Source organism: Ursus maritimus, unplaced genomic scaffold (assembly GCF_017311325.1).
Source record: "Ursus maritimus isolate PB19 unplaced genomic scaffold, ASM1731132v1 scaffold_4, whole genome shotgun sequence".
NCBI classification, from domain to species: Eukaryota; Metazoa; Chordata; class Mammalia; order Carnivora; family Ursidae; genus Ursus; species Ursus maritimus.
This window is the reverse complement of record NW_024426552.1, coordinates 30,413,206-30,438,147: the sequence shown is the minus strand read 5'-3', so window position 1 is coordinate 30,438,147 and position 24,942 is coordinate 30,413,206. Positions and strand designations below refer to the sequence as shown.

The window sequence follows — 24,942 nt, the reverse complement described above, 5'->3', positions numbered from 1 at the left end:
TTCATCTACTTATCACTTAACTATAGGAAGATTTTTTTATTATTCTTTGACAAATGTAAAAAAAAATTTACAGCATTTATTATTTTAACATGATGAACAAGCGTATTAATAAGTCTTTCTTAAGGTGACTTAGATGGGATGGCTGGCCATGCCGGCTTGCTGGAGACTGTCCTGGTATCTGCTTTAAAAATCCCTAGTCTTAGGAAAACCAGGACAGTTGGTCACCCTGAGCCTAGATTGTTTAAAGGAATTGATTTATATATGAATGAAAAATCATATTCATGCAAAGTAAGTTAAAAAATAGAAAGTCAATAGAAGGGTCTTAATCTATATCATTTCTTTCATAAACCAATTAAGGATTTGAAAATCATGAATGAAGTTAGGGAAAAAAGTCAGTTATAAATTGAAAAAAGTATTTAGTGCTTCCCATTCCCATGCTGGGGAGGTACAGTTATTAGAATGCCGGATGTCATCAGTTCTTTTTCTAGTCCTTTTCTGCTTCCTGTGTGTCTTGGTAGGTTTCTTTGATTTCGCTCATTGGTGTGATATTTTGGTGAAAAGCAGCTGACTTACATCCCATCCAAATCCCCAGTGTCCTCCAGATCCTTTACAAATTTGGCATTCGGCCTCTCCTTGCCAATTACTTCCTTTCCCCCAATTCCCACATGTCTCCTTCCTAAGCCATCTGCCCCCTTCTCCCTTCCTCCGATTAGTGCTTTCCTCTGGTCTTCCGATTTCTTTTCTTGTTCTGTGTCTGCTGTTTCCTTTTCCCCTCACCTCCCCTAGAGGAAATCAGCAGACTTAATGCAGCTGATGTCATTGAGCCCCCTTTCCCTGAGAAGTTAAGTTTGTGTTTCTGCAAAATAAATACATAGTTCTGTGGTACGGAGGTCAGAGGAAACTGGTAGAGTCAACTAGAATTTTTTTCCTGTCCATCTTACATAGAGAGTCATGCATATTACATAGTTTATATTTTTTAGACATAAAAAGGTTATTCATGATTTAAATCTGAGTTACATCAGTATAAATCTATAATATGAATCGTGGTACTAAAGAAGGAAGAAATGAGTTCAAAAGTAAATTTATGTACTATCTTACTGTCTTAAATTTCACATTTAACAATTGAAACACAGTGGATTAGTAGAATAAGACACGGTCTTCAGTATTACAATACCACATTATAACTTTGGTTTCCAACAGGTATTAAATGCATGATCTTACTGACATTTGATCTCTATAAATGCCATTGTTTCCACCTGTGACATGAATTGTATAATAATACCTCTATTGGTTCAGTGGTGTTGTGGGAATCCAGTGAGAAACTACATGTTAAATGTCAATGTAAATGGTGACATACTCCCTCTCTCTATATTAGTAATGGACATTCTAGTTATTATTGTTGTTGGTATACCTGCCTGAACTCTGGGTATATTTAGTTATCAAAAACTCCATAGAAAAGGAAAATCAGGAATTGTTTGCGCCATAGCAATTTTAACTTTTCTGAATAAACAAAAAAAAATATAAATATATCTGAAAAGAAATCTAGAATTAATATCTCGTCTAAATTTCTATATATATCTGATTCAACATTGTGAGAAAATTCCATTTTCTACAGAATCACCAAGAATATTCAGTTTAGGTGAGTATCATGAGTAAAGAATTTAGATGAATTCTGATACTAAGAAACAAATTTAAGTCCTCTGTACATTTTTATTGTGAAATGCAGTGATCAACAGGGGATTCCACAAGAGAATTTAAGCCCTAATGCCCTAAGGCATTCACTATGTGTAACAAATTGACTTTTCTTTCATGCATCTAGTTATGTACAATTCTCCGGGGAGTTGAGAAATGCCGTGATTCAGATGAGGTATGCCGGTTGAGCAAGGCTGGTTTATCTTCCCAAGGAACATCCTGCATCCTTCCCGAAACTTATAATTCTATTTAAATAGTTATACATATAGTCATGTTTGGACACTGAAACTAGAGAAAAGAAAGCCAGGATTTCAGACCCACTTGTGCAGTCTAAGTCCTCTTATGAAAGAATTGTAATAAACAAAGACATTCTCAGTTCTAGCAGGCAAATTAGTTTAGGTGACAGTATGATTACAAACATAATTCTGGTGAGCATGTCGTTATTGCTCTAGTTTTTCATTATATATGTGTTAGAGATGCATTTAAAACCTTGGATGTCAAGGGCTTGAAGGAACAAATGATGAGGTCTTTGCATATGCTCTTCCCTCTGCCTGGAATGTCCTGACCCCCATATCCTCTTTGTCTAACTCACTCATTTTTTCAGGTTCCAACTTAAATGCAACTTCTACAGACGAGTCTTCTACAAAACCCCGCTCTGCACATCTGCACTAGACTTATCTCCCAGCTATCCTGACCTTTGCCTTTTACTAAGTATTCTTCTTTTAATCTGTTAGCAATCCTTATTTGCAAATTACTCCTCTAACATACAGAAGATACTTGAGGGCCAGCGATATTCCCTGTCTGTCTTCTGATAGGAGCTCAATATGTATTTCTTGGGAAAAAATTAAATGAATGAAATATAAATCAGAATAATGTTTTCTAGCACACCTAGAATTGATAAGTTGCTCATCTGAACATACTTGATTTTATATCCCTACATACTTTATGTGTTTATTTTCTTATTCCCCTATAAAATGGAAAGGAGGTATCATTGACGCTATTTCTTTTTCTAAAAGCATGGTTTTCATCAGCTTAACAGGAAGTGAAGGAAGAGCTACTATGCAAGTTAGTTCTGTGCGTAACTGTATTTCTCTAAGTGTGACTGACAGATACAGAATTTTACAGATGGAGCTGACTTGCGAGATTGTGAATAGGCAAACTCCTTTATGTTTAAGAAGAAAGGGGGAGCCAGGGGATTTGATTTGCCCCAAATCTCTTCATGAATCTGTGTTGTGAGTCAGGAGGAAGAGCCAGACCTCTCAACACCAGATCTCTTCCTGTTCTGATTTTTCCTGTGACAGACTAGACCTGATCAACTCTTCTAAAATAACACTTATACCTGACTAAGACAAATCCTAACACAAAATCCACAGGTAAAGTGTTTTACTGGATTCATTTCATATAATTTTGCCACTTGTTTTATGTCTCAAATTCAGTATTTCCTATCTTGGTAAGTATAGAAAGTAGTATCTTCAATATATAGGGTTTAAAAAATGCCTCAGCTTATTTATCCATTGGGCACAAACATCACCTTGTGTCAATTTGATTAATAATTCTGAACATCTTCTGGCTTTATCAGGTGTGTTAATGAGGATGTATCCAAGTTAGGGGCACCTGGGTGGCTCAGTCGTTAAGCGTCTGCCTTTGGCTTAGGTTATGATCCCAGGGTCCTGGGATCGAGTCCCACATCCGGCTCCCTGCTCAATGGGAAGCCTGCTTCTCCCTCTCCCACCCCCCCCCCCCCCCGCTTGTGTTCCCTCTCTTGCTGTCTCCCTCTGTCAAATAAATAAATAAAACTTTAAAAAAAATAAAAAAAGAATGTATCCACGTTCACCTTAAGTGATTGTGGTTGCCTCTGAATCTCATTAAAAAGATAAAAAATTGGGGCGCCTGGGTGGCTCAGCCATTAACTGTCTGCCTTTGGCTCAGGTCATGATCCCAGGGTCCTGGGATCAAGCTCTCCATGGGGCTCCCTGCTCGGCGGGAAGCCTGCTTCTCTCTCTCACACTCCCCTTGCTTGTGTTCCCTCTCTCGCTGTTTCTCTCTGTCAAATAAATAAATAAAACCTAAAATAAATAAATAAAAATTAAAATTATAAAATAACAATTTAAATAGTAAGTTAAGCCTAACTTATGGCTATCTTGGGAAATTCTCTTCTGTCTGAAGTTCCTTTTTTTTTTAATTTTAATTTAATTTTATTTTATTTTAAGTAAGCTCCACACCCAATGCAGTGCTTGAACTCATGGCCCTGAGGTTAAGAGTTGCATGCTGTACCAACTGAGCCAGCCAGGTGCCCCCGAAGCTCCTCTTTGAAGATACACTAACAACTAGACCTTGACCAAGTCCTTTAATTATCAACACTATTAAGATAATTAAATCCTCCCCGATTGCTTATTAGGATTATTATGAGAATCAAACCAGAGCAATGAAAGTGTTTTGAGGACTATGAATGATAGCCTTATTGTAAGGTGTTATTTTAAGTACTTCTGTCTTGATTTTCAGTTAATGTTCATTCTGCATTGGTATTTAAAACTTGGAGAGGTAAGAGACCAGTGATTTTTAACTTCAGAATGAAAAAGAGCCCTTTTGAATTAGATATTCAGTGGACAAAACAGAACAGAAAACAAGAAAAAACACTGATTAAACTGTGCTATGCCTTGTTTTGATCAGTTTTTAAGTGTGCATCAAATATATGAGTCGCCTTCTCTGGCATCTACGTTTAAGGGGCTCTACAATTTATGGACTGCTTGCCCATTTTTGTCTAGGTCCCTTAAGACACCTTGTTGTAATTCCTAATAAAGTCCTCATACGTCTATGTAAACTCATTCAACCATCACAGAGAGGGCGCAAGTAGGTTTGGAAGCAAAGTTACTGTAGCAGAGGCTAAAGACTGCCAGATAATGTATTTTCTACTTCAACAAATAGTCTTTGGTTCAGGAAACAGGAAATGATACACTATAAAATTTTCAAGTTTCCTCCAAGTAATGTAATGAACGTCCCTATGAGTACAAGTCCTAACATATGTGAAAAATCAGAATAATCTTGAACAATTTTGTTATTGTACAATGTTGATGTTTTATCCTGTTTTGCGTTTCATGCTGATTGTCAGAACTCTTTTAAGTCTCTTGAGATGATTCTGGCTTTCTGATTTTTTTTCCAAACAGGTTTCCTTAAAAACAGTTGTGAATATTTTTCTAAAATCTAATCCCACCCAAATGTTGGTTTCAGCCAAAGCAACATTAGAAGACATAGTGGAGGACCTAGCAGATCTGCCCAAGCCACTTTCCGTACGGAAATCTGCCAACTGCTGAACTCACTGGGCTGAAACCTAATGTGGATGTACGCTGCTGGTTAGCATCCATGATCCTTCAGTCAGAGTAGACCTTCCAGAAAGTAATGGCTGAGACATTTGAGTCATCAGCTAAAGAAAAGTTGTACCTCATAATTCAAAGTAATTATCAATTGTGTATACTAACCAGAAGTATTATAACTTTATGAAATGGACACACGTGGTCAGATGACAAAGCCCATAATAAGAATTTCAGATTAGTTGGGTATAGTAATCGAGAAAGCAGACTTAAAATGTTGTCCCTCCCCCTCCCCCACCTGCCTTTTTTCTCCCCTTATAATACATGCTTACTCAAGCAGCTGTGTTTCTTCATTTTCCAAGACTTTGATATACTTGATCGGGCTGTTTCGTTCCTCCAAATAGCCAAGGACTAGTGAAATTTTACTACTGTCTGGGAGCACTTTCTTTAATTTTGGGTTAGTGTAGTTTGCCAAATTAAAGGTTTAATCTTTTGTGGCTTCAAGGATGGTGCTCTAACCAGCTTTTATATATATTTGATATTCTATTAATCACAGATGAAATGCTTCTCTAAAGATACAGTTTTAAAATTTATCTTAAAGCATTGCTTATAAATCTTATCTGTAATTTGGAAAACATTTAAATGATAGCAAAATACATTTTTGTAAATTCTCTGTTTTAAAAAAAGTTGACTTTTCTTATTGCTTATTATTTTTGTGTTTGCGCAGGATGACCCAGACTTCACTTGTTTTCTGTGTACCATAGGCAGAATGAATTGTAATCTTAAAAGCAAAGTAGTAGATTGAGAAGTGCACTTGATTGTACAAGGCATTCTTTCCGTGTTTTAACATGGTCCAAGATGCAGAAAGCAAAGAAATTATTTTAAGCCTTAATCCCCCCTTAAAAGGGAGTTGGGATTTCTTTTTCATTATTTGTAACTGGCTAAGATTGACTCTATCTATTTCTCAATCTTGTGCGTGTTATCACTTTTATTTAAGGATACTCTCTCAAAGAAGAATCCCAAATCTTATGCTGAGGCTGATATCTAAACTAATGCTGCTTTTGCATTTCTTTTGTTTGAAGGATAGATGCTTTCAAAGCACTAATATTCTCTTGGTAACATCTGACCACTTCAATTTTATCTCCTTAAACCCGAAGAATTTGATAATATGATAAATAGTACACTTGTAAAATAATCTGGTATGCATTAACAAAATTACTAACAGATGGCACAGGTTTTCTCTTCTTAAATCTTACAAATCTAGGTGATCATGAGTCTTTAAAGGCTGATCACAGTAGAAACAGGCTCCTGTTAAGAGCATCATCTTGTGGGAAAATTTCAAGAGCAGTTGAACTCAATATGGGTAAAACTGGTTGAAAATAATGGAAATTTGTTTCCTTGGGTGGATAACGTGTAATTTGCTCAGGAACCCAGCATTTCATATTTCTTTGTCTTTGAACATTCATGGTGTCATTCTTTTCTCACCTAGACATATTACACCACCATATTGCCCCACGCATCATGCTTATAAAAGATTATGTCAGATTTCCTCATCTTTATTAGGAGAGCTTATAAATATTCTGTTTAAATTATAAACATGCCATGATAGTAAGTGCATGTTTATATGGGGAAAGAAGAACCATTCCTCTGTGTAGGAACTAATATAAAATATTTACCTAACTACACTTTACTTGCAAAGAACACATGCAGATGTCAAGTGTAAACATGCACATTTTCCCCCCGGCAGCCAGATGGATTAAGGGCAATTAGGTTGGATACCAGATCAGTCAGGTTGAAATACGGAGTCAGATGGAAGGAGGGCCATCAGTCTAACACGCTCAGGCAGTCCACCAATAACACCTATTTCTTTGCCATGCCATTAAATCGTGGGCTCTATGCATTTGCAAGATATTGCTAATTTATAGTTTGTGGTGTGGGATGCAAAGAAAATATGAATTCCTGCTTTTTGTTCAAAACCTTTATTTTGGACCTGTGGAGAATAAGCTCCAATCCACTTACTAAATGGTGTAGAACAAGTCTCTGATATTCTCAGAGCCTTAGTTTTCTCGTCGCCAAATAGGAAAATATATTTTCCTTTGTGAGACTGTTGTAAAAATCAAAGATGATGAATGCAACAGTGTCGTGTATATAGCACCAGTTGATACATCACTATTTTCATTACCTACAATAATAATAATCCAGATTGCTGTTTAAATACATTCATACATTTATGAAATGTACCACAGATTCACTGATACAATTTTCATGTGCTTTTGGAGAAAACCATCAAAGGCATTTACATTTAGGGCTTAAATTTTTTTCAGGGTTTAAGTTTTTGCAGGTGATTTTTTTTTTTTTTTTTTTTTTTTTTTGGAGGGGGCATAGAGAGAGAGAGAATCTGAACCAGGCTCCATGTCTGCATGGAGTCCAAAGCAGGGCTTGATCTCACAACCCTGAGATTATAACCTGAGCCGAAATCAAGGGTCAAACACTTAACCGACTGAGCCACCCAGTTGCCCCTAGGTTTTTGCAGTTGGTAAGTCCTTTAAAACCTGTTTTGAATCATCAGAAAATTTAAATTTATTTATTACCTTGATATTAAGTCATTGGAATTTGAATTTGTCCTCTGCAAGGCAATAGAAAATAGTGTACTTCTAACTTAAATTCTAAAATATCAAACCTCTTTCTGAAGTCATGAGTGAAATCAAGGAATTCTAGGTATCTGCTTTTTTAGGTCTTGAAAAGTCTGATATCGTCTGTTATGTAGGTGTTGTGCTACATACTAGGGATATGAAAAGTTCTTTATCATTGTAGAATTTATATTTCACGTGGAAGAGAGGCAAGAAACATGGGATCAAGTTTGTTGTTGTTGTTGTTTTTTAATTGACTTTATCTTATTCCTTAATCTTTGCACTGGCTGACATCACTTCCACCAGAATCTTTCCCACCACCTATGTTTGGAACCTCCTGCTATTAGGATTTAACAATTAATATTAAACAGAATAATAGAATAGAATCATAGACTATTACTATTTACTTAATAGACTAGCCACTCATTAGGTTTGTGTGGATGCAATCTAGAAGTTACAAATTCTGAATTTCAACTCAAAGTTCAAATACTTACAGACATGGGGTTAGGAGCAGTTCAGAACACTGAGATCGTTAACATCATCATACTTTTTGCACCACATTGTCTGTTCGGGACACTGTTGCCTTGAACAGAGAACTAAAGTACTTATAACCGAGAAAGATTGTCCTAAACAAATACCAGTCCTCTTTAATTTCTTTTTTCACGGATAACTATAGAAATATAAGGGGTCAGGATACCTTTGTTTTTATTTCTTATTTGTCCGTGCCTTAATCATTAGTTCTCAGGAAATTGTGGGAAATGTGTGTGGGTGACTCTGAAGCTTAACATAAACCATCGAGAAGAGTTCATTTAAGCCCTCGCTCCAACGTTTTTTCTTTATGAATTTAATGGCTTTTTCACATCCACAAAATACCCTACTTGCTTCCTTAGGCAGTGCTTAGACATGTTTTCATTCGTCTTAACATGAGCAGTGTTGGGGGAGAAGAGGGTTATTATTTTTATCTTATCATAGAGGAGGCACACATTTGCGAAATAACGGAGCTGGGTTCTGACATAGTCTTGTGATCAATAAAAGAGAGTGAAGCAACTGGCCATATGGCTATTGAGTCTCTGACCCTGGTCTGATGAGCCCTGACTTCTGATTAATCAATTAAGCTTGTCACTTGAAGTCTCCTCTTGCTGTCCTTTGACTCTGGGATTAAAATCCCACAGAATGGGAATGGGTGTTTATTTCAGTGTGTAGCTGCTTTAGGGATGTTCGTATTTGTGGAGAATCCCAATAAATAGGATGAAAGGATTTTATTGCTTTATACTTTTTCCAAATTATAAATGTTTCCATTAAGTACTACTCCTTACTTAATTTCCATAAAGTCATTCTGAATTTCTGAATCCAAGAATGCCTTGCATACTCAACCTTGATTTGACTTTTTCTGCCATGGCTATGTATCTTCTTCGGAATACAAGTGCATTTAAATTTCAAGAGTGACAAATTATGCACAGTCTCTGGAAAAGGCATTATCTTAGCAAGGCATTTGGTGGTGAGGGAAATTCTCACACTGGACCAAAACTGTAGAGAAGACCTAAGTGTAAGAACTGATGGAGAGAAAAAGGGATTTACTGTTTGAAAAGTATTTTCAGCTGGTGCACTTGTAACTCGAAAGAGCCAAGTGTTTGAAAATGAGCTTTTTCTTCCCTCAAATAGTATGAGCATTTGTCATCTTTATTTCTACAGTATAGTCATAATTCCTCCATAGATTTTTATTTCAGGCTGTCCTAACAGTGACTGTATGTAAATTCAGAATTATAGCCAGATGGTTGGTTGAGGTGATAAAAAGCAAACCTGGTTTTGTAGAAAAGTGAAAATTGCCTGTAAGACTTTGTTTTTACCTTTAAAACAGCAGGACATTGTTTCATGAGACCTGTGAAGGAACTAATACATTAACTTTAATAGCTATGAGCTAAATTAATTTTTCATATGCATGTAAAATACTACCACGTAACACCTATAATTTTCATAGAGGTAAAAATCAATCAACTTGCTTACTTTTAGGAGATAGCTAGCAAAGGCTATTTTCTTCCCAAAGCACCCTTTGTATTCCTTTTTATAGGATTTACTTTTGGGTTCTGATCTTAATGATGGGGGAACCAGACACCTGGGAAATCAGCTAAAAGTCTTCCCTGTCTATCTGCTCTCCATTTCACCAGCACCAAGCAGTTGTCTGCCCCTGGTTTGAAATACAGTAAATTAAAGAGGGCTTTCTTGGTGGATTGCTTTAGGCTACATAACTGTTCGCTCAAGAAAATGGGTGTCTGAGAGAAAATGCCAAACCCAAGTCTTCATATTGACTTTGAGTCACACGTAAGGAAAAGAGATGGGTTTTTAAGGAGACTGTGTTTCTTTTCTATTATTCCTTGTTAAAATGAGGATTCACGGGAAGGTCCTCTGGTGATATAAACTCGATAGACAGAAAGGTAATAATTTATACCTTCACAAAGAAAATCCTCCTCTCCCTATAACTTAACTGTGTCTCTCTGTAGGGTGGCTTCCCCTTGCCTGCAATTAGCAATACAGCGCTTCCTGACGGGGTCTATAATCAAATTATCAGAGGTGTGCCTCTGCGGCAGCAAACAGTCAACTACCAATTCATAAACTGCTATGAAGGAGAAATGAAAAGTTGAGTAGGGGAAATGGAAATAACAGAGCAATGCAGCTGCCATAGGCCTAGGCAGCAATTCTCCCAGGCCTGTGTTCTCAGCGGGCAGTTCCCCAAGCTGTGGCGAGCCACGTGCTCCCACTGGGATAATTGCTTTTTCTGCACGAGTCTCTTGTTGCTTCCCTCTGATGACCGAGTGTATTTAAACTCCTGGCTGAAACCGTGTTGGTTTTTAAATGGTATTGTAAAGTGTACCGGCAAACAAATGAAATTGGATCATGTTCTCTTCTATGCATGCAGCCTAAGCAAATATGGGACACCAATAGAGAGATCCCAATTGCCTGGTTTTCCTCTCTATTCTACTCCTAAGAGAACAGTTGAAAGACCTACAAGTTATGGTTTTCTCCTTGTAATGCTGCCCCTTTTAATGTCCGCAAGAAAAAGGCAAAATGGTCATTTGATTGCTTTTGATTTGTCATTTTCATAATTTTTTAATAATGAATATGTACTTTACCCAGTCATCTTTTTATTATGTAAGATGTTTTGTGCAAATCCCATGGGCATTATTTACACTTTAAGTAGACTGTAGAACAGGAAATGGGCTTTGCATAAGAATGGCTGATGAGTCAATGGATGAGTCCTACCCAGGCGAAAACTTTTTGCAGTGCGATGAAAATCTGAATTAATTTTCTAAATAATCTACAGTAAAAGGAATATTGTGAATACTACTCCATAATCTGTTTTTCTCAGTTTAACCCATCTCTGGGTTACAGCTGCTCTCATTGTGTCACGAGTCCGTATCGAACTGGTGATGAGTACAAGGCCGCTTTACCTAACAACCTTTCCTGAGCAGCATGAAACCAGGTCACATCTGAGCAAGGGACTTGAGTGGGAAATATTTAAAACAATGCATTTTTTTCTTCCTTCTCCTCTCTCTCTCTCTCTCTCTCTCTAAGGTCTCTGTGAACTGAAATGATAAAGGAATAGGGAGAGGTGAACACTTTTCAGAAAATGAATTGAGAGATAGTATCTTTATGAAAAGTAGAAAGAGTAAGTAGACTTGGTTAGCCAGGAAGAACCATGGTTTGGCTGATCCTGTTGTATTGTTTATATGTTTATTTAAAATAAAACATAAGTTTGAGACTTAAATATGAAATTGTGTTGTCATGGGTACCTGAATTTTAAAAAGCATTACTTTTGTGTGACAAGAGTAGTACAAATAAGCAGAATAAATAAAAAATTTTCTTGAAATTTGCGTATATACTAAGAAAAGTGTTTATGGTGACTAGAGTATTAGATACAAATTGTTTTAGGTCAGTGATTTTTTGATAGTGGAAATTTATCAAACATTTATGTTTGTATCTGATTACTAACTACATTAAAATTTAGGTTCCAAAGAGTGAAACAAGAACACAATCATTAACATGTGTATTCAGAAATGTAAAGTACCTAAATATGATATTAAAGAAGAACTAGTAAAAACATGAAATGATCTAATTCTAAACATGACTTTTTTATCATCTATTCTTTTTGAACTACTTAAAGGTATAAGAAATATTGTCAAATAAGAAATCCAGCAATTTCTTTGATATTGTGTACCATCTGAATTACATGAATTGTCTTTTGCTGCTTGATTGTATTTTTTTTTAGATTGCTACGAGACATGTATTTTATCCAATCCTTTGTCTGTCATTTGTACATTTAATTCTACTACCCCCAGTCTTTTCGCTTAATTTCGAATGCGGTAAAGCATGGTTGTTTTTGAAAGATGCTATTGTAGTGTATGTTGTAGAAAACATGGACGTGTGAATCTGAATTGTTTGCATTAAAGCAACAAAAAAAGTGTTACTGCTTTTGCAGCCAGATGGGGAAGTTATTTTAATGACCCCCCCCCCCCCCCGGACTCCCTGCTCAAGCAAGATATCTTTTTGGTTTATTTTTGTTGTTGTCGTTGTTGAATAAATGCTAAATTTGAAAACAAAAACAAAACAAAACAAAAAACTTAAAACCTGTTCGCATGACTCTTCTCTACATGTCTCTGTTGAAAGGGGTCCATAGGGACCGTCCAAAACTGTCCTGCAGTTCCTTTCACCAAGGAGAATGTCTGGGGGCCAGGGCTGGCCATCTGGGGTACCTGCATCTCATTGTCACTAAGAAGTCTTAAACCCATGCAAAGTACTTCTCCTCGAGTTCACAACGGCTTGATATCCGTGCTGTAGGTCAAAGATCCAGGCAGAATTGACAACATGGTTGGGAACAAATATTCTACCCAAAGAGAGCTAGTAGTAAATTGTTTAAGGATGATCTATAGTAGACTAGACTGTAATTCAAAGCCTCTTCTCTTATTTACTTTGCAAAAATAGTATAAGAACAGTGGTAAAGAGTCAAGTTTTTCAGAAAAAAATAATTTCTAAGCCCGGGTGCCTTAAAAATGTCACTCTTCACGTTAACCCTGCTTATCAAGGCTTTACTACCATAAATGAGTATTTCTGAGCCTTTAAAACTTTTTGAAAATTGTGAAAATTCAGTACTGCACAATTTTTCACTTGTATGACGACACCTGTATATGTCTGATAGGTATTATTTAAACATATTTCTCCTTCAGCATTCTAAGTCATTTTTCTTTTAATCTATTGTTATGATGTAGTTTAAAAATAGTATTTCTAGTAAGCAACACAGATATTAAATGCAAAATCTATTAAAGGAAATGAGATAAATTATATGACAGTTTGGTGGTTAGCAATTCGAAATCGTCTTTGAAGCCCTTAATATAATTAGTGGTTTCATTTTTGGTCTGCTGAATTCGAGTCACATTAAGTTAATGTAATTAAAAGCAGAAAAGATTTTGTGTAGCCAAACTAGTTAATTAGCCCCAGTTGGGTTAGTATGTTAACCTAGAGGTGTATGGCTAACGTTGTGAGGGTGATGCCTGAAAAAAAAATTCCTGTGTAACAGATACTGCAAATCATCTGACTTGCTTTAGGGTAGAAAATGAAGACATACCAAGAAGTTCATTTTAAGTTCATCTTTATTTCTGATTGTAAGTACTGATTGCAGGGTACGCTATATACTTCACTGAATAACCAGACAAAAAGCTTACTTAATTTACCTTTTTAAAGGAAACATGTTTCTATGTGTACAAAGATAATCAGTTTTTCTTCTTGTATTCTGGAAATAAGAATTCTGATTGAAGTTCTAATTCTGATTTTTTCATGCTTACTGGAAATATAAAATGATTCTCTTTTCAGTTAAAAGCTACACCTTATACCTGATTTTTCTATATTATCTTGGTATTTAGTAAATAGTCTAGTAAAGATGAAAACATTCTGCTAAGGGATTTTCAACAGCTTTAGAGAAATCTTTAAGTACTAGGAGAGAAGACGTTTCACCCTTAGGGAAAATGACCATGTATTATGTTTTAAACAGAAAAATGCTAGTTCGTAACAACCCTGTATATCAAATATATTGATGTATTCTATACCTTAATGTCTCTGAAACACTTTTTTAAAAAAATTCAGAGGCTGACACTTAAAACTTTAAAAGTCACTCATATGTGGTATATAATAGTGCTGAGGACCATACAGGAAGGGAGGGAAAAGTAAATGGGAAGAAATCAGAGAGGGAGAAAAACCATGAGAGACCCTGGACTCTGGGAACCAAACAGAGGGTTACAGAAGGGAGGGGGGTGGGGGAATGGGGTAACCGGGTGCTTAAAAAAGAAAAATGTAAATAACGCTCACCAAAAAAATAAACAAATAAAATAAATAAATAAAAATAAAATAAAATTCTTTACCACTTTCTTCTTTTTTTCCTCTTCTGTCTCCTTCCCAAAAAAGAGCGAGTCCTCTGCGAGACCTTTGTTTTGTTTTGTTTTTTTCAAGTATGTAGATAGCTGAGGCCCCCCCTTTAAGCACTGTCTAGAGCTTATGGAAATGTGGGTTTCTAATGTGGCTACCACCGTGGTCTGGTAAGGTATATGGTAATGAGGAGGTAGGACCTCTGCCTTAGATTTTTGACATGGGCTAGATGCCAGCATATTGTCTGAAAGCTTAACGCTGTTCTGCTTCTCCAGCACCCGGATTATGTTAATTGAAGAAGTGTTGCTGCAGTGCAGTGTTTAACATTGTGTCTGTTCATTATACAAACTCGTTTTTGATAGGTTTACAATTTGGCTGTCAGATCCAGTTGTAGGAAGAGACCTGCCAAGACATATTTCTTAGCTTGTTTTAAATATGGCTATTTTCACATTTATAGTGTTTTGTATGTGTTAGACATATTTTTCCTTTCTATGTAGAGAGGAAATGTCAATTTTTGATTTACAAAGGGGCACTGAGATTTAGAATGTATAAAGTCACCTTGTACAGTCAATATTATTATATGATTCAACATAAAATGGTGATGATTAATAATAGGTCCTGCTTGAGAGTCGGTATGTTATATTTGATCAGGGTTATAGTACTGTGTTTTCCCTGTTCTTTTGTTTATTGAAGAAAACAGGCCCCCGTGTAGTGTACAATTGTGACCATAGAGAATAAAATGATGGCTTTTGCTTAGCTCTGTTTCCATTCAGCCATTGACATAATGTCAGAATCAACTTGAATTTATAGAAATTGAAGACTACCATTTCCACCCATTATTATTATTATTATTATTATTATTATTATTATTATTATTATTTCTCTGTTTGCTGCACTTTGTTGTTTCTTCCTTCACCTTTGTCAGTTTCGGTCTCTGACATGTCTAAGGAGATAAGTTTTTCCAGGCTTGGTAAGGCTTGTTTAGTTTTCCATTTAAGTTGTCATGTCTGCTTGGAGACTATTAACCATTACTGCCAGTGAGTACAGAATGGAATGCAGTATTTTACAATGAAATTGTCTTATTAACAGGGTAGAAGGTGTGTGCGTGGAGCGGGGGGGTTATTTATACTAATCTCAGAAGTCGTAGCACTGATTTCCCGAATAGAATAAATACTTATTATTTTGTCTAATTTTAACTCCTCCTTCCTGTTGTCCTTTTAATCGAGCATTTATCCTTAGGCCAGAGCCAGGCCTTTAGAACAAAATTTCTCAACCTCAGCACCATTGACATTTTGGGTGTGATAATTCCTTACTTGTGGAGGACTCCTCTGTGCATTGTAGGCTGTTCCAAAGCCTCCCTGGCCTCTAACCCCCAGGGGTTAGTAACACCCCTGCTCCCCCCTTAATGATGACAAACGCAAATATCTTAAGACATTGCCGTATATTTCCTGGGAGAGGGCAAGTGATTGCCCTCATAAAGAATCCCTGTTTTGGAGGAAATAAGAACATATTTGGCCTGAGAATTACTTGTTTCTAAGGCTTTGCTATGTTGATGCAAATAAACATTTTTTCTGACAAAAGCAATGGAAGATGTGTTACTAATTAATTTTAATAAAAAGCTTCTGGATGTAGCCTTACAAAGGAAGATTGGTTTTGATTAGGCAAATGTCTCTTTAATCATTAAATCCATAAACATAATATATAATTACGATAATATGCAGGCATTTTTCTAAGTACTTTATATTATTTATTTCATGTAACTAACTCTCCATATCCTTGGAGATGCGTGTTAAGAGAATCCCTATCTTAGAGATGAAAAACCGAGTACAGAGAAGTGAACGTCTTGCCTGACCTCACATGTAGATACTAAGAGGAGGTGATTCCAGGGCCCATGCTCACTTTGCTTTCCTATGTGAATGTATCTACTTTTGATCAATTTGAAAGATTATCTGGGATTTAGAAATATTCTCTTTTTTTCTTCCCCTAAGTTTTTGTATATATTTTCATTTTGAGTTTGGTTCCAACCAGATAATGTTGGTAAAGAGCACCTTGGGGGGGTGCAATTTAGTTGACTTCATGTAGCCATTGTTGACTAATCTCTCTGCTGTTATTCAAGAAAAATACGCATTTTTCAAAAAATGCCTTAGAAAGTTAATATTTTTATTTTGGGCTTCAGTTATTTTAGTTTATTTTTTCATTGATACAGAGATTATATATAAATGAACAGGTATGATAAATGTATGCTGTAGTCATATTATGATTCTAATGAAGAGAGCCTCTTGAGATACCTGATTCATTTAAAAACGTTTCTTGTGGAAATACATGTCATAGTGGTCCATACAACTAGTATTTACTTACAAAGGACAGAGAAAATATTTCATAAAATGCCTGGTGGGTTATTTTTAATTTGAACAGTAAACATGGTTTAGCAAAGCAGTCTGTAAAATGAAATCTTATAGAAGAAGAAGGGCTTCTCTCTTTATATTTAGTAGCAAAACATAGCTATGTGTCACCAAAGCATAAGTCCCCTGGCAGATGGGTTTAGAAAAGTTTTCCAGAATTGAGCCAAGTGTGAACACAGTAGACTCTTAGCATCATAAAGGTTAGGAGTCGCTGCACAGTCGAAACTCTGTGTGTAACTTTTGATTCCCCCCAAACTTAACCAATAGCCTGCTGTTGACTGGATGTCTTACCCATAACAGAAACATAGTATTTTGTATGTTATATGTATTCTATACTGTAGTCTTATGATAAAGTAAGCTAGAGAAAAGAAAATGCTATTAAGAAAATCATAAGGAAAATACATTACAGTACTATACTGTATTTATTGAAAAAATCTGCATGGAAGTGGACCTGCACATTCACACTCATGTTGTTCAAGGTCAAGGGTATAGCTAGAGCTGTAGGAAGAGGGTGTGAGTACTTGATGGCTTCTTTGGATGGATTCTTCAGTATTGATGGCTTTCTTTGAATTTGTAGTTCACCTTAGTTATTGCTTCCTCCCATTCACCGCAACACTGGAATTTCCCCCTGTCTGAGAATCCCCTGGCAGCCCCCTCATAACTCATGTTAACGAAATTTCCCTTCTTCTCGATGTATAGGGATCCTTTCAGAATAGAACAGTGTTGGGCTGCAATATATAATGTTAATTGGTGCCCCACGTGCACATCAGCAAGTTGATTTAAAACTCTACCTTCCCAAGTATTTAAGATTTGTAAAAGTAAATTAGTACTATGTTCTATTGAAGCTGTAAAAATGTCTGTACTGTTGAAAATTATTTACACTTCATCATTCTTTGACTCTCATTTTCCTCCACGTTTGAATGTATTTTTAAAATTATTCATAAAGCCTTATATTTTATTGTGGATATGACTCATTGATTTAACCTTTAAAGCAAAAAGAATACTTAAGAGCATTTGTTGACTTCCTCTTATTTTGCTGTAACTTTTACTAACTAACGTACAATCCCTTCAGAAATGAAGCAACCACCTAAATATGCAAAAACATTTCAAGTTAGATTGCGAGGCCTAGGAGGAGGCTCAATGCCTTGACCAAAATTAAAGAACCAGTAATGGAACATCCTCTAGGACCACATCTCAGATCATTGAACTTTCCAATCAGGAATAGAATTTGTCACCTTCATTCTTGCTGGAATGATTTTTGTTTCCTCAAGATTTTAGAAATGTTTATGGAAAGTGTTTCAAAGTAAGTACATGATAAAAGGTAACAGCGGATCTTAATAGTATGGATCTTGATATGATTCTCAGATTTTCTGAACCTCAAGAAGTCAAGCTTATTAAACTCAAGTTCATTAAATCGCAATTATAACAGTGCTGTGGGCTGTGTGTTTCCTGTCATTTGCACATCTCATGTAGTGAAAGACATATCTTGGCTAAAACCTGTTCCCACTTCCTAAGTGACATTGTCAAGTCACTTTCCTTCCACTTTTTTTTTTTTTTTTTTTTTTTTTTTTTTTTACTATTGATTACCTATTGTGACAAGTCCTGGGGCTAAAAGACAAATAAGATATGCTTCCCTGCCTCAGAGTTCACAGTCAGGGTGGAAAGCTGGCACTGAAAGGCAAAATTAAATATACTGTGATGATGGGCATAGTTGGAGCTTTATGGGAGAGGAGATTACACTCTGCAGAGCTGCTTGTTCCTTAAGTGAAAAATGAAGCAGTAGAACACTTGCCCTAACAGTCTCACAGCAGGGTTATGATAAAGACCAAAATTTAAATGATACAGTCACACAAAAGCCACTTTATGAAACATAAAGTAGCACTGTGAACCAATAGCCTGAAGGTTGGGTGTACATTTGAATTAAGACTCCCACTTTGAGACTTTCTAATGGGATAATTGCACACGAGAGAAAAGATGCCGATTTAGAAGAGGAAAAAATGAAATATCTTCAACATTTGTCAATAGGGGAATAGTTTGGTAAAATATGATAAATCTGTACAATGAATACTGTGTGTCATGGAATACTATTTAGTCATTGAAATGGTTGGGGAGGATCTGTCTAAAGGTCTTCAACATTTAAAATGTAAAAATACTCTCAACGTATTATTGAGTTGAAAATGCATACAGAAGAACATATACCAGATTATTCTACTTTAGTAAAAGTGTGTGTGTATAGATGTAGAGATAGAGGTCAATCTATAGCTATGTCTGTATATTGTGTGTGAGAGAGAGAGACTGCATACAAAATATTGACAATTGTTAACTTTTGGAAGATTTGTTTGTTTTTGCATCACATTTATTTCTTTGTGTTATTCAGTGTGAAATTTAGTTAAGTATATGTGTAAATAATATATCTATCTTGTAACTGCTATAAACCTTTATAGAAATGCTTCCTTGGATGACAGACTAGATTTTGTGTATAAAAGCAGTTTGTATTCAACAAAAATCATTCAAGTGGTGACTATGTGTAGGCTTATTCTAGGTGTGAGGGAGAGAGTCATGAGCAATACAGTGTAAAGTCCTTGTGTGGTTTTTGTAAAGGTACCTAGAGAATCATGATTATTATTTTAATAAAATGACTGAAAAAATACTAAGTTCTAAAAACCACAGAAATTAAACCTGCACTGTTAATATTTGGTTTGTCCTCACACATAAAGTCCTAACACATCTAGTTTGGGTGTCTAGATTGAAACTAAGGAATTTAGGCACTCCAAGACACTACGACCCCGCCTTTATAAATTAGTGGTTTCAATAAACTCCAAGTTTATGATGGAAAAAAAATCCATTTGAATAATTCTTTCCTGCCTGCCTTTGCTTTGCTTTTTCTTCTCTCCGTGTCTCTCTCTCTCTCTCTCTCTCTCTTTCTCTCTCTCTCATGAGTACACTAGACAGAATAACTGTGAGGTTGAGGTCAAACCTACATGAAGAAACATTCTAGAAGTTATCCCTGACAAAACCTTTCCAGGGTCCAGAGCATTATAGATATTCCTGGGTAATTGAACCCAACTCTCCACCAAAAGCCTATTAAATTAAGTAAAGGTAGTTCAATTTCGCAACCTGATCTTAATTCATGGTTAACTTCAGTCTATTTATTGTACTGGAAGTCTTCTCACATTTGTAATTAATTCTTCTTCAAATAATTAAATGTTCAAGAGTGTGTCCAAATGACTTTCAAGATGATTTATTGGGATCTGTTCAGTCTCTGCCTCCTAAGTCCCTGGGAAACTACTTGGGCAGAGGCAACACCTATGTTTTTTTAGATCATGTCAGTTTCTGCACTGTTTGAGATCTTTAACGATATATTCCTTTAAAGCAACTCTGACCAATGAAGTAATTAGGGACGTTTTTGTTTCCACATCTTCTAGTATTAGAATATGCTTTCTTGAAATCACTTATAGCTAATCGGAATTTACATATTAATTATACTCATATGGTATTAAGAATTTCCTTTTTTTTCCCCTGCTTGCTAACCAAATTATTCACGCACTTGTTTGGTTTTCATATAACTAAATAATATGAAAGAACTTGGCCAGTTTAGAAATACAAATTTCTAGTTGTACAGAATGTAATAACTAGGGGCGCCTGGGTGGCACAGCGGTTAAGCGTCTGCCTTCGGCTCAGGGCGTGATCCCGGCGTTATGGGATCGAGCCCCACATCAGGCTCTTCCGCTATGAGCCTGCTTCTTCCTCTCCCACTCCCCCTGCTTGTGTTCCCGCTCTCGCTGGCTGTCTCTATCTCTGTCGAATAAATAAATAAAATCTTTAAAAAAAAAAAAAAGAATGTAATAACTGTATAAGAAGGTGTAGGTAAGTAAAAGTGTTTGGCCCCTTTCATATGGCATATTTGGTATTAATTTTGTCTAAAGTTACTACCTATAAATACAGCAAATACTGCACATCAGCTTTTTGGCATAATTATGCTTTGTTCTTTGTTTGGAAAGTAGACTTCACTTATGAAGACTTCTGTCATGTCAACATGGCTAAAATAATTTTAATCGTATTCCTGTAAAACTTTTTTTTAAGATACGAGGCGGAAAGCTCATGATTACTTACACCCGCAAAAGTGATGCTGGCAAATACGTTTGTGTTGGTACCAACATGGTTGGGGAACGTGAGAGTGAAGTAGCCGAGCTAACTGTTTTGGGTAAGTGAAATTTTATCTAATCTGCTCACTGTAAAGTAGATCTCTTATCATTTTTCAGTTTCTTTATGGCAGGGGGAAAGAAGTCACATTTTTAGACGGTAAACGAATATTTTCGCAGGGTGGGAGAGGAGACAAGAAAGTAATCAAGTAACCGGCACTAAAGTAGCCAAGAGATGGGAAGAAAACTAGGAGAAAACTCAAAAACTAGGGCGGGGCTTCTAGAAGAAAGGAGCTATGTGAAATAATTTTCTAAATAATATTTGAAATTATAAATGTCTTTATGAACATCTAAAATGGTTTTTAGTCTGTTCATTTTTATTTGTTCTTGAGATGGCTTTTTCTAATTTTAGAGAGACCATCGTTTGTGAAGAGACCTAGTAACTTGGCCGTAACTGTGGATGACAGTGCAGAATTTAAATGTGAGGCCCGAGGTGACCCTGTGCCTACAGTACGATGGAGAAAAGACGATGGAGAACTGCCCAAATCCAGGTACAGATCGGAATTTGGTGATATGATTCATCCACTCGGAATTTCTACTGTTCTCATTGGACCATCGCTTACATATGTGCCATTAGACTAGTCTACTCTAGACTTTTTGATCAGGGACCAGATGTAATATTAGAAATAATTAGAGTCAGGAGGAGGCTGTCATGCTTTCTTTCAGGGTTTCACATAAGAACTATAGATTCATGACCCCTGGCTTGCCCAGAGAACTCTTGTAGAATGTGATAGTCCTTCAACAGGTTTCTCTTCTGTCCAACCAGAGCACAATTAATAGCCATTTCTTGTATGAGGGTAGATAGGAAAGGGAAGGGAGGTATAGCAGTAAAGACATAGGTAGGAGCCAATTAAAAAGCAGGTTTCTATTTCCTTAGCTACAAAATCACCAGGGAAGGGCAGGAGAAGTTAGAGTTTCTTGATATCTGTCAAGTGTTTAAATTGGTTAAGAGCAGAGGTATACTTGCAGCCTCAGGGAATGAGACAGTGAAATGAAGCTTTCAGGTGTTGTCTTTAAGCTGTCTGTCCGTTCATTCGGCAAACATGTGTTGAGCTCTTGCTAGGTTTTGGGGTTATGGTGGCTTAGACAATAGTTTCTGCTCTCAAGGAGCTCCCAAAAGGTTTGAGTTGCTGGATACAGAGTAACATGGCAAACCTTTGTCACATAGATGGAGATGGGGGGGAGTAGGAAATCAGGAGATGGTTCTTACAGGAAAGTGACATGTAAGCAATGCCTTGAAAAATATGTATAAATTTGAAAAGCAAGAAAGAAGAGAAGAGTATTCTGGGAAAAAAGACATTACAACATAGACACAAATCTGAGAAAGAACATCACACGCTTTGAGTGGTGGAAAGTTTAGCATGGCTAGCTTATAGGGCAGATGGCAAGAAGTTATATCAGGTTGGAGATACTGGGGCCAAATGATCAGGGGCTTTGTATAATAGACTGAAAAAGCTTGAATCATATTGCATGCACACCGATCAGTCGAAAGGGATTAGTATGAACAGGATTCATTTTTTTTTTTTAAGATCTTATTTTTAGGGGCACCTGGGTGGCATAGTCGGTTGAGCGTCTGACTCTTGGTTTCAGCTCAGGTCGTGATCTCAAGGTCATGAGACCAAGCCTCCCGTCAGGCTCCACACTCGATGAGGAGCCTGCTTTAAGAATTTCCCTCTCCTTCTGCCCTTCCTCCCAATGCACACACACTCTCTCTCTGTCTAAAAAATAAATAAGTCTTTTAAAAAAGATACTGTTTTTGAGTAACCTTTACAGCCAATGTGGGCCTCCGACTTACAACCCTGAGTTCAAGAGTCACATGCTCTACCTACTGAGCCAGCCAGACACCCCAAACAGGATTACTTTTTAGAGAAAATAATTTTTAGCACTGTGGATATTACATTAATGTAGGGCAAGGCTAATGGCAGGTCTCCATTGTTGTTTTTGTCCAGATGAGAGATGTGGATTGCCTGAACTGGGGCAGGAGATAGGGGTAGGGGTCCATAGTAGAGAGAAATTTCTGAGACTAAACTGATGAATTGGATGATTTGTTAGATATAGAGAGCTGCTGGAGGAAGGTATTGGGAGATTGTATTAGGAGAAGTTCGTTTTATGATGGGGAAAGAAAGAAAAGAAAGTTGTATTTGACATATGAAATATTAGGTACCTGTGGGATATGCTGTCTGACTATCAGTCAGTTGGGATTATGAATTTGGAGCTTCAGTGAAATAGGGGTTGGGAATGTTTGTGCGGCTGATCAATATATAACCTACAGTAGCTAATATAACTCAGGAATATTACGTAGAGTAAAAAGAGGACTAAAGTGAAACTTCGAGGGAAACCCAACATTGAAGGGGAGAGAAGATGAGGCAAGGCAAGTAAACTCTGGGATGAGAGCCTGGGTTCAGGTAGCAGCTCTGCCACTAAACTAGTGGGAACCAAAGCCAGGCCACCTTACTTTCTTATGCCTCCAATTTCTCTCTGCAAAATGGAGATGAGTACAGTACTTCGTACAATTGTTTGTTTGTTTTTAATTTGTTTGTTTGCTTGAGAGAGAGCGCACAAGCGGGAGGAGCGGAGGGAGCAGGAGAGAGAAACTCAAGCGGACTCTGCCCTGAGCACAGAGCCCGATGTGGGGCTTAATCTCACGACCCTGAGATCACAACCTGAGCTCAAACCAAGAGTCAGATGCTCAACTGACTGTGCCACCCGGGCGCCCCAATACTTCATGTAGTTGTAAGAATTTTAAAAGGTGAAACCTATAAAACAAAGTCCAGCATAGAATAAGAATTTATTTAATGGTCCCCATCTTTTAATTTTAGTATGAGGACAGTATGAGGAAAGAAATGAAGAAGTGCCAACCTTGCCCAAAAATATCCTTTTAGAAAATAGTTTGATTGTTTAGCTAACATAATTGGGAAAACAGGTTCTTTCTATCTACATGCTTCCATAGAGGGACGCCACATTTCACCTTTTGTTTTACATTTTCTGAAGAGAATGTTGCACATTATTGATTTGCAGCCTTAGCATATTGCTAATGATGGGATTTTTTAAGTAGAAAGTCACTTACCTGTGCATTGGTTTGTTATGTCACTAGATACGAGATCAGAGATGATCATACCTTGAAGATTCGGAAAGTGATGGCTGGTGACATGGGGTCATACACTTGTGTTGCAGAAAATATGGTTGGAAAAGCTGAAGCATCAGCTACTTTGACTGTCCAAGGTAGGGTTTGTGATTGCTTTATCATATGAAGTATAATGTGGATATTAGAAGAAAATATGATTTATTCGAGTAGTTTACATGAAATATAGACTTCAAATAGTGCTATAAATATTTCATTCCAATATAATTTAGAGAAATTATCATTTTGCCTATGGGAGCTCTGTAAGTGTTTATTACAGGAAATTGCATCAAGTTGTTAAAATTATGGAGAGTTCTGTCTTGGTGAAGTAGAGGAGGAGAGTGTGCTTTAATCTCTGGGCCTTCAGACATAGAGCCCTTCTAATCTTTTAATTAAATGACAGCTATTACCATGAAAACTTTGTCTTTAAATGGAAAAAAATCTACCGGCCCTTCAGACTGTGCACTTTCAAGGGTCTGTACAATTCAGAACACCAAAATAAGAAAATTCCATTTCCCTCTAAAATGTACAATTCATCCACAGAGTAGGGACTTCCATCTTTTTTTTTTTTATTCGTACAGTCCTGTGAAACAACAGACATTCAGCAAATATTCGTTGAATGAGTTAATTGCCTCTGCACTTCGCTAATTCTGATACAGATTAATTATCTGATGTTATATGAACCCAAATGGATGTCTCATTCTATGGCTACAAGTTTTTGAATGTCAGACTCATGCAGAAATGGTTCTTTCACCTCCTTTGTATCCATTATCCAGATGTTTTTCATTTTCATAATCCCTTTTCCCCTTTCTTCATGATGTCACACCGATTATTTCTCACTATGGCTCATCTGAGAACTCTCTCATTTGTTTTTTTTTTTTTTGCTTTTTAGGGACAAATTCTTTATTGTGGAATTTCAGAGACAATGACCTTTGAAAAACATTTTGCTCATGAAAAAAAACTCCCCTATTTTGACAAGTATATAGAGTACACAGGGATTTGGGTCCTAAACCACTTAGGTTGTTTCTGGGTCTGACATTAGCAACACTTGACACTGTCATCCTTTCTGAACAGTGTCTCCTCTAAGGCTATTATGAAGAAAAAGGTGGCTTTTGAGGAGTGCTTCTACTGTGGGCTTTCTATAAAAGAGCCTTGTGGGCTTTTTACAGTTTAAAA

General features: G+C 36.6%; 1 protein-coding gene across 1 annotated transcript in view; it reads left to right on the top strand.

The window, feature by feature from the left end:
* The window catches only part of ROBO1 (roundabout guidance receptor 1), a 391,889-nt gene that overhangs the window by 260,695 nt on the left and 106,252 nt on the right, over window positions 1–24,942 (top strand). The window contains exons 4-6 of the mRNA XM_008701732.2: window positions 20,527–20,647; window positions 20,998–21,136; window positions 23,740–23,867. Of these exons, the coding sequence (XP_008699954.2) occupies window positions 20,527–20,647; window positions 20,998–21,136; window positions 23,740–23,867 (388 nt within the window). The remainder of the gene's footprint in view (window positions 1–20,526; window positions 20,648–20,997; window positions 21,137–23,739; window positions 23,868–24,942) is intronic.